Genomic DNA, 10,848 nt, shown 5'->3' with positions numbered 1-10,848 from the left:
AAAACATGTGATGAACTGACTGCAGCACCTGTTCCCCATCTCCCTGTGTTGCTGTCGGGGAGGAGGTAGAGAAATCGTGAGTGAAGCTGAGCCCAGGAAGAAGGGAGAGGTGTGGAGGAAGGTGTTTTTCAGTTTTGTTTAATCTCTCATTATCCTACTCTGATTTGACTGGCAATAAATTAAGTTAATTTCTCCATGTCGGGTCTGTTTTGCCCATGACAGTAACTGGTGAGTGATCTCTCCCTGTCCATACCTCGTCCCACGAGCCTTTAGTTATATTTTCTCTCCCCAGTCCAGCTGACGAGTGCAGTGATATAGTGCCTGTGATAAGCACCCGGCATCCAGCCACGGTCAATCCAGCACAGGTCCCAAGTTTCGGATGCCCTGAGCCCCCGTGAGCCTCCCCACGACCCTTCCTGTGCGTGCTGGGGTCCCGGCTCTGCCCAGGGAGACCCCTCCCGGCTGCGGGGACACAAATTCCCTCTGCAGCGCCGAGCTGGCCGATGAGCACCCGAGCAGCCCGGGGAGCCGGGGCCGCTGTCACTACTCTGCAGCCGCCGTGCTGCCGTGGCGGAGCAGCCGCACGGGGGAGGCGGTGAGGCGGCGGAGCCCCGCCGTGAGCCCGAGCTCCGCTCTCCCCGTGGGCGTTGCGGCCGCGGCCGAGCGCGGGTGGGGCGAGGCGGCACCAGGACCGGGAGGCGGCGTGGGGAGGACAGGCCGGCATGGCCGGGAGGGGCGGCGGCAGCAGCACCTCCCCGCCGCCGGGGCCGGGGGTGGGGGCTGAGCGGCGGCGGCGGCAGCTGCCCCAGCCCCGCGATGCGCTGCCCGGCCCCGGCGCCGCCGCTGCCCTGCGAGGGGCAGAGCGGCGGCAGCGGGCGGCGGGGATGGAGGCGACCCCGCGGCGCTGCCCCGGCGGCTGCCGGCGGCGCTGGCGGCGGCGCTGGCGGCGCTGGGCGCTGGCGGCCGGGCTGCTGGGCGCCGCCGCCGCGCTCGCCCTGTTCGCCGCGCTGCGGGAGCCGGCGCGGGCGGGCGGCGAGGCCGTGACCGTGCTGCTGTGGTGGGAGCCCTTTGGCCGCCCGCGGCGCTTGGCCGACTGCCGGCGGCACTACAACATCAGCGGCTGCCGGCTCAGCGCCGACCGCAGCCGGTTCGCCGAGGCGCAGGCGGTACTCTTCCACCACCGCGACCTGGCGCGGCACGGCCCCGGGGGGCTGCCCCGAGGGTCCCCGCCGCGGCCCCCGCGCCAGCGCTGGGTCTGGATGAACTTCGAGTCGCCCTCGCACTCGCCCGGCCTGCGGGGGCTGTCTGGGCTCTTCAACTGGACCATGTCCTACCGCCGCGACTCCGACGTGTTCGTGCCCTACGGGTACCTCTACGCCCCGCCGGCGCCCCGGCCCTTCGTGCTGCCCCGCAAGACGCGGCTGGTGGCCTGGGTGATCAGCAACTGGAACGAGGAGCACGCCCGGGTGCGCTACTACCGCCAGCTGAAGGAGCACCTGCCCATCGACGTGTACGGGGCGCGGGGGCTGGCGCTGGCCGAGGGCGGCGTGGTGGAGACCGTCTCAGCCTACAAGTTCTACCTGGCCTTCGAGAACTCCCAGCACACCGACTACATCACCGAGAAGCTCTGGAGAAACGCCTTCTCCGCCAGCGCCGTGCCCGTCGTCCTCGGACCCCGCAGGGCCAACTACGAGCGCTTCATCCCCCCCGACTCCTTCATCCACGTCGACGACTTCCCCAGCCCCCGGCTGCTGGCCACTTATCTGAAATTCCTCGATAAAAACAAACCGAACTACAGGCGGTACTTTGCCTGGAGGAAGAAGTACGAAGTCCACGTCACCTCGTTCTGGGACGAGCATTTCTGCAAGGTCTGTGAGGCCGTTAGAGCAGCTGGGAATCAAATCAAGATTGTACAAAATCTGGCCACCTGGTTTGAAAGCTGATGTTCCTGGCTGGCGAGGCTTGCCTGGAAACAGCCTGGGCCAGCGTCAAGATATAGGGAAGAATGGGTCTAACAGAAATCATTAGCCAAGGTAGTACACAGATGCCTGTCATCAGTGAGAGAAATACACAGGTACAGGAAAACGAGTTGTGAAAAGCCTACAAAAGTAAGATTTTTATTAAAGGGAAAATTATGAAAGGACAGAAAAGTGTTGTGCCAGATGATTTTTAAAGAGCCAAGTTAAATTCTGAAAAGTCCCACAGACCTGAAACTTTTTAAAGTTCTGCACAGCTCGACATGAATATCTGATGCCAAGTTCTTCAGCTGTGCAGCTGAAACTAATTTTGTCGGCTATGACAACTTCCTGGACTGTGAAACTTTCCTCTGCTTGCAGGGGATACATGATCAGTGCTGACTTTCTGTACTCCTAAGACAAAAGTGAATGTTTTTAACTGATTTTTATGTGTGTGAAAGCTATTTGCAGACAATTCTGACCCACAGGTTTTGAATGTAAGAATGTAATGATACAGCAGCACCTTTTAGCAATGTTTAAAGTTGCAGCAGTCAGCTAATAATGCTTCGAACCAAATAATTGTTCCATTTAGGAAAAAGTGTATGGGAGGAGACTGAAGCTGAGTGGACAAACAGCTCAGATGATGTAAAGTATTTCTTCCACTGCCTACTGAAACCATGGGCACATTTATCCTGTATGAAAATAGAGTAGAACTTCAAGTACAGGAAAAGAGAGACTGTAGGAAAAAAAGTCGGTACATTTCCACCTTCCCTTTATTCAGGAATTAGAAAATGTTTACAGGAATTTCCATGTTTTTCTCTGCAAACTTATTGCCATGCAGAAAATGCAGGGAAAGGCTGAGAATGGCAGGGTTTTTATTACTATATTGAATATGTATACAGAAAGGCTAACTTATTTCTCTAGTATCAATAGACAGTGCTATTGTGTAGCAACTGTTTAGGTTTATGGCATGCATTTTTAAAAATGCTGGGTGACGGACTACTCAGAATGCTGCTTTGCTGTTTGTAAAGTAATAATTACCAAAAACTCTTCCAGAACTCCCAAATCTCTCCCTTTCAAAGAAAATTACTGTAGAGTATAAGATCTAGACTGTTGGTAAAATACAGATTGTGTGAAGAAAGAATATCAAATAGGAAGCATTCACAATTTTTTTTTTCTTTGTTTTTGAGGTTTTTTTTCTAGCTCAAATTTTTAATGGATAAATAGGTTCTTAAGATAGAACTTCGTCTCTCCGTGCCTGTTGGGAACATTTATAGTAGTTATTCACTTTTAAACTGACGTTTTGCTGGAGTCATCTTAGTAGTTGGTTTGTGGTTACTTTTTGGTTACATGTAACTCGGTGAAATCCAGCAAGAAACTTCAGTTACAATTACTCATCCTCGGGAAACTGAGCCCCCAGTGCCCTTTGCAACTATAAAGTTTGTCAGGAAAAAAATGGTAACCCACAAGGGTCCTGCCCAAACAATTAAGGTATTCACGGAATTCCTCAGAGATTTCATTCAGAATAAAATCATGGGCCCAAAACACATGGGGAAAGAAGAAAGTCAGTTGCAAATAAGAGATTGGCATAAGAACAGGTGAATTTACTGGCATTTGTGAGTCATATTAAGCTTAGAAAAGGATTAGATTTGTCTTAAGCAGTATGGGTTGTTAGGTGAGTGCTTTTAAGATTTATGAATCTCCTGTAATTTATTTTAAATTAGATGTTTCCCATGATTAGGTAAGCATGGAACCAAGGATTACTGGAAAAAGAACTAATAATAATAATAATGAAGTTCATTAATAATTTGCATAAGATTACCAGATCAGATCTTGCAGGCTTCTGTGTTTATTCCCTTCTGCTTTTGTGCAAGGAAGGATGGCTGAAAGTACTCCATGAAGCTTTCTGTTGTTAATACCAGAGTTATTGTAGAATATTTACTGGGAAAGAAGACGGTCTACACAATGTGGGATGTAGTAGGGATGGTACCTAATGCTGCACTTTTACTTCAACAGGTCTAAAGTGATTGTTTAAAGTAAAAGCATGTTCTTCATGGTACGCTCATCTGTTTCTCTACCAGTGGTTGCTACTCCCATAACATTGTTTTTAATATTTTAAAAAATCTGATATAAGTATAGCATTAACAGTAATAGCTAAGTGTTGGGATGACAGCATCTCTCTCCCTTTGAATTTATAATTTCTTTTTTCCCTTCACTTTTTAATCACAGTTCATATAAATGTAGCCAAGAGCCCAATCTCAAAAGTGGTGAACTAATATTTAAGATTGCACTCCTTTTTATCAATCTGCTGAAAATAGTGCATTTTTTTCAGTCCTCATTTTTTTTAGCATTTTCTGAAAGTTTCCGGGTACGCAGTTCTTTCGTGTAATCATTAATAACGCCACAAGCAGAAGATCAGGCTACAGGGGAATGGAAATTTCCAGAGATTGCAAATGTTAATTATATTTCTCAGTCTCTCTAAGAAAAACAGTTGAAATCTCTGAGGAATTAGAATTTCGTAAAATTCAGAAAAGAGCTATGTAACAGTTAAAGCATCATGTTTGAATAAAGTGATCACAATTGCACAGTATTTGTAAGTTATACACTGAGAATTTTCAAGACTTGTATAGTGAAAACTGTAGTTTTTTAGTAATTATTGCAGAGCACTTGCACTGGGAGAAGAGAAACCTTTTCTAGTTTCATCATTCTCACATTAGTGATGAGCATTTTCCCCTTTACATTTGGAAGGAAACTCAGCCCAGGCCTACAGCTGATGAAGTCAGTATTACAACATCTCTATAAATCTCAGATTTTTGGCTCATCCACTGCACTGGCTAATAGTCTACTGTTACAGGCTAGGGACTGCCTTTGTAATTCACTTTGTCAAGCTCCAGTTGAATGTTAAAGAGAAAGTTTACCTGAGCAAATTGGACCATAGATCAGATACCAGACTCCACAGGACATTGCAGATGATGTATACAATCCATCTGTAAAAATTAAGCAAAGTTATTTTCTCTTTTAAGTAGAAAAGTCTTTTTGAATACATTTTGAAAGTGTGTTTTATTCCATGCCTTAAAATATTGGGGTGAAGGGAGAGAAAGGAAGATTGTTATCTTCTGGATTTTATAAGGGAAAGAAATAACATTACTTTTTGATAATAATGTAAATGGAATAGAGAATTATGTGATCCTTCAAGCTGCATATTATGTCTCAGGGAATTTTATACTGTAAGGTGTCTTGATCTTCATAGAATGAAGTTACTTTGTATTTGTATTAATTTTAATTATATAGATTTACATTCAATAAAATTAATGAAAGGAAATAGTGCAAAATGACCCTATTTTTTATTTGTCTTCTGTGTTACAAAAGCTGTGGAAAACTGCTTTTTAAAGAGAATGAATGTCTTTTCATGTTTGTTTAATCAATAAAAGTGGCTGATTGTTCTCAAAGTAGTCAGACCATTTGAGGTTAGTCATGAAATCTGGTTGTGCCAGGAGAAAAATATTTTCATAGGAGAGTCTGTGCTGAGTTATTTTCCATATGAAAAGGAACATTTATTGAAGTTTGGTGTCTGTTGGAAAAACATAATTTTAAACAAAATAAAAAAACAAACTGTCCTGTGACCTACAGAGAATTTGAATGTGGCTAGATTCTTTTTTTCCTCCTTAAATTTCACAATGAGACTATGTTTATTTTGGTACTCAGCATGTAGTGCTACATCTGCCCTTTTAGCTGCCACTTTTTTCATGATTGTTCATCATTGTCTTCAACTGAGCAACAAAAGACCGAGGACCCTAAGCCTTTGTCAATACTTTGTGATACAAATTGTGATACAGCTGATGTTTACCTCTCGCTTCATGTGTCTTCTGTATTGCTTGGTGCACAGTATTGAGAAATTTCAACATTTCTGAAATTTCCTGCCCAGCCTTGATGAGGTCAGTGCTACAGTCCTCACTTTTTTCCCTTAAGGGAATGTTTTTGCATCACCATCCCAATTAACTTTTGTAAGCAGAGCTTAAACTGACTGCTTGCTTACTCCTGCCTGAGATGGGAGATTTTTTTTGCTCATTTTCCAGATGTGACCGAACACTGGGTTAGGCAAACTGGTGTAAATATTTTTCTGCCAAACACTGGGTACCATTAGTTCAAGATTGTTTGGTGACTCTTAGGTGAGTTATGCCTGATTAAACTCGCTCACACAGCTCTCTATCCAACGGTCATATAAAATTGTGTTTGTTTTAAGAGTGTAAATAGCCCTTTGTAGGGAGCATAGAGCTGACTCATTCTAAAATCTGTTGACTAGAACACAATGACTTAATGTGGATTTAAGTGGTATTTAACTAAAGATAAATCAGGATCCAAGTATAACAGCCTGTTTCTGACCAGTAAAAAAAAAAAAAATAATTATTCAAGTAACTCAGGTGTCACTTGCAACCAGCTCAGTTTATGTAACTAACTTGGTCTAAAAATTTGTGTAATTCTATATTTTCTTTTGTATGGTCATTTTAAAAACAAAACCTGAGGCCAGAGTATCTATGTCTTCTCTATATTCTGCAGTTGTTTTTTGCTTTGTGATCTTGAGCTAAATTACTTAAGGCTAAATTTCACACAGTGGCAGCTGTTCCTGAGAGTCTCACCCCAAAAAGTATCTGAGAGGAACAAGTCAAAGCCTGTTTTTCAGGAGCACTTTGAGAGCTGCAGGGATTTCGAACTGCCAGCAGTAAAGTGCTCAGTGTCTTCAAGAAGCATCCTGGAGCTATGAGCCCATTTTAATAGAAAATTTTTCTCTTAAGGAGTACATACTTCTCTGAAATCCTTCAGTGATTTTAGGTCCTTGCATGGGTTTAATTTTTGCAACAGAGTTAAAACTGGACTTTATTTCAGTAATACTCAATATTTTAATAATATTCTTTTAATAACTGTGAAAAGATGGTCCCAAATTTGTAATTTGAAATTTTCTCTATTTATTAAACCATCTTTTGAAGTTAACCAGCCCACATATTGGCTGTATGCATCATGGAAGAAAATTCTGCATTTGCATCCTTGAATTTGCCACTGATGTAAAAGATGCTGTAGGTATTTCGGATTATGAGAAGCTCAGTCCAGGAAGACACAGAGCACTAGCAATGCCCAAGCTGTGGCATGCTATGGCTTTGAGATCCTGATCACATGAGTGCCCATGACTGGAAATTGGCCGTCTTGGTTTTGAGCAGAAGGCAGAAAGATGATTGCAAATAGAAAGCATAGATTATCGGATTGTGAATATATTTTGGTGCATTCATAATGCTGCCAAATTACTTTGTGCAGTATTAAAGATGATTGATTTATTTGAAGCAAGCACTAAAGGACTATATGAAATACAGCAAAATAATTATCCTAAAGGCAAATTTGGATTTTAAATGGAAAAATGATACGAAAATTGCATTAAAAAAAAAAGAAGAAAAAAGGCATGCAATTGCAGTAAAGCATGGATAGGCACTTTAAATTGTTAACTGGGAGCAAACAAATTTCCTTGGAAATGCTGACTCTAGCCTCAATTAAAACCAAGGAATATAGGTTCGGAGTCATGCTTGTGCTCATGCTTACATCTGTTTCAGGAATGGCCCCCTGAGATTGTGGCAGTGCTCTGAATGTTTTTATTTCCCTTCCAGTCCCAAACCTACATTTTACTTGGCTTATTGCTAGTTTCCCTTCTTTTTCATTCATATGTTGCTCCTTAAACATGCACAAACCTGTGGCTTTGATGGCTTCTCCCTTTGGAGAAGCAGAGCTAAGAAGAAATAACATATAGATGTTTGCTGAGAATTTTGGTTGTATTTTGCAAAAGTCATGGGGTAAATACAAGTAAACAATAGAGGCTGAATACAAAACAGAGAAGCACGTTTTATGGCAGTATCTTTTTGGACACCCCAGCCTGGAGTGAAACATCTCATTAGATTTTAAGGCTGAGACTTTATGCTGTGAGTTTTCTATTTAGTGATGAAGATTATTATGTCAGGTATTCCCAAATAGTCCCACTGCTCTATTATCTCAGAATCACAGAATCACAGAGATGGACTATGAACACAGTGATTTCATTCAGTATGTCCGTGCTGTGAAAAAATGTGTTAGGTTAATTAGAGCAGAATTTGTCCTGAGTTCAGGCTCTGATAAAGCATATTAACACAAATCATTAATGAAAAAAACCCAGGTTCACCACCTTGTCTCTTACAGTATTTGTGGTGAGGAATATTTTCTGTGCTCTCTGTACAGTTTAGTAATTTCTGTTTCTACTAATGAAACAGTTATTAAAGTAGGAGTAATCCACAGGAGCTGTTGATTTCTTTGTAAACAATATTTTATGGGACTACTGAAACAGAGGAGATGAAATCTACCGTCTTACTCAGATTCAAGGAGTGAGGAAGACCCGTGTTCTTATTGTAGCTCTGCTTCATGGTGGGTTGCAGATCACTGAGAAGCAATAATAGGATACCATGATCAACTGGTTTGTCAGAAGTGGTTTGAAGTCCAATGCACACCCCAAAATTGTCTTCTTACCCTCTTAAGTTGCTGACAAATCCTGCCCAGCCCTTGAAGCAATGTTGTACAAGGCTTCGGAGGTGTCATCTCAGTCTGCTCTCTACTGGATGGCAACTGGGACAGGTGGGACAGAGTGATGGGAGGATTCTGGTTCGCACTTTTGTCCATGCAGTAAATAGGCAGATGCTGAAGGCATAGAATCATAAAATATCTTGAATTGGAAGGGATCCGCAAGGATCATTAAAGTCCATCTCCTGGCCTTGCACAGGATACCCCAAGAATCACACCATGTTCCTGAGAGTGTGATCCTTATGCTTTCTGAACTCTGTCAGGATTGATTCTGTGACCACTTCCTGAGAAGCCTGTTCCAGTGCCCAATCACCTTCTAGGTGAAGAACCTTCCTCTAATATTCAATCTAAACCTCCCTTAACATAACTTCAGGCCATTCCCTTGAGTCCTGTCAGTGGTCACCACAGAGAAGAGGTGAGTGCCTGCCTCTCCTCTTCCCCTCACAAGGAAGGTGTAGACTGCAATGAGGTCTCCCCTCAGTCTCCTCCAGGCTGAACAGACCCAGTGACCTCAGTCACTCCTCATGTGGCTTCCCCTCAAGGCTCTTCACCATCTTCGTTGCCCTCCTTTGGACACTCCCTAATAGCTTTATATCTAATAGCTTTGTATCTTGGGGCATCTTGGGACATCTTTGGTTGCTTCTAGACCACTGGCTTAGGTCATTCTGGAGCAGCCCCCAAGGCACCATCACTGCAGGTAGCATGAATGAGCGGCAGACCTGGGACTGACTCCATGCATGAGATGAAGAAGATGAACAAATGTCGCTGAAGTGTTGGTTTTGTTTTTTTTTTCCAAAGTTACTAAAGTACTTTGAACTCCATTGCCTAAAGCATTTGAGAAATGCAAGGAACTTCACAGCAGAACACAAGAGGAGACCCTTTTGCTCACAGGCACAGACTTTTCCATAGTCTCAGCATGTTCCCATGGCTAAAACCTGCAGAAACAAACTGTAAAGGCCCTATAAGCTTTTTCCCATGTGCAACAGCTGGAAGAGAGCAGGAGAGGGCAAGGATATCACAAAGGCTGTAAAAGAAATGTATTAGATGAAAAGTTGGCAGCAGCATGGGAGGCTGACTGGCAGCCTCAGTGACCTGACCAGGGCAGGGGCTGGGGAAGGGTTCCTTTTGGATATCACATCTGGGAGTAATTTTACCCTGAGCATAGAAGCAAGATATATGATCCACTCTGCCACTGGGTTGAGTGTCATCAATAGGACCATGAGGCATTGGGGAACAAGTCAAGGTGCATCTCCAGTGTTTCAGAAGAAAGATGAATCTCACTCTTTGTTTTGTAGGTGCATGAGGCACAGAAGCATAGGCCACTTTCCTCGCACTGGTTACTGACTTGTGACATATTGTGGGAAAGATCTTCTTCCCAACATTGTCTCAAGGGAAGAAGTGACTTTAACCAACCTTTTTAAATATCCAGCAGTCTTAGAACTTGACAAGCTCTCAGCATCTGTCCAACCTGTCCAGCTGGCTAAGCTATGGACTCTTTAAACAGTGTCTGCTGGCTGTGGGACAGCTAGACATGCTATTTAGGCATTTGAATAAGCTTTTTACAAAGGCTTTCTTCCTTTTACTCTAGGGATTGATGGGTCTCCCTGTGCACTTATCTATTACATTTCTGCTGTGGGCCAGCTTCCATATCTTGCTCTAATTTCCCTCTCGATGGACTGCTGGCCAGCTCAGCTGCTTGGGCAGGTTAATCTAGTCTGGTTGGCAGTGATACTCAACAAAACACAGGTACGTATGTATTTTTCTATTTTGGTGGCCTTTTGGGATTGTGGATAGTCAGGCTGAGGAGATACCAAGTTTTGGGAAGAGACAAAAAATGAGCTTTAACCAAAGCTAATCATACCCAAAGAACAGAAGAGCTTCTAGGAGACAAGTATCCCTAAGTGCCAAATTGAAGAAACTCTCTGTATTTGCTCTGTAATGTTCCCATGACAGGAGCAGAAATGGCGATAGAGAAGTCTCTGTTTCTTTCTCTCTGAATACCTGCTTCTCTACAAATTTAGGTTTGATCCTTGACTGCCTCAGACCACTCCCTCATCTCATTCTGCTTCCAGTAACTTGTTCACCTGCTTGATCCTGCTGAACCACAGGGGAATCTGGACTGTTTTAACCTGTCCTTGAGGCCATCTGCTTTCCTCTGGCAGATGCAAAGGGCTCAGAGGGGGCAGTGAGCTCTGTGTGGAAGTGCTGGTGGTTCTGATCTCATGTTCACATCTACCTAGAGGGTGCAGAGACAGACCTGACAGTACCGTTCAGCTTCATGAGACGCCTGCTCCTCCCAGGTCTC

At 44.1% G+C, this 10,848-nt stretch overlaps 1 protein-coding gene across 1 annotated transcript; it reads left to right on the top strand.

Annotated features, from left to right (window-relative positions):
- The first annotated feature begins 304 nt into the window (after positions 1-304).
- Positions 305-5,277, top strand: FUT4 (fucosyltransferase 4). The gene has a single exon (XM_051778797.1). The coding sequence runs from the start codon at positions 723-725 to the stop codon at positions 1,941-1,943; it is 1,221 nt and encodes a 406-aa protein (XP_051634757.1). The 5' UTR covers positions 305-722; the 3' UTR covers positions 1,944-5,277.
- Positions 5,278-10,848: the final 5,571 nt, after the last annotated feature.

Source organism: Manacus candei, unplaced genomic scaffold, assembly GCF_025592945.1.
Source record: "Manacus candei isolate 608988 ecotype Guabito, Panama unplaced genomic scaffold, ASM2559294v1 h1tg000014l, whole genome shotgun sequence".
Classification (NCBI taxonomy): domain Eukaryota; kingdom Metazoa; phylum Chordata; class Aves; order Passeriformes; family Pipridae; genus Manacus; species Manacus candei.
This window is presented reverse-complemented; position numbering and strand designations above follow the sequence as displayed.

Coding starts and splice junctions, on each gene's coding strand:
- FUT4 (XM_051778797.1), top strand. CDS start 723: ATGGCCGGGAGGGGCGGCGGCAGCAGCACCTCCCCGCCGCCGGGGCCG.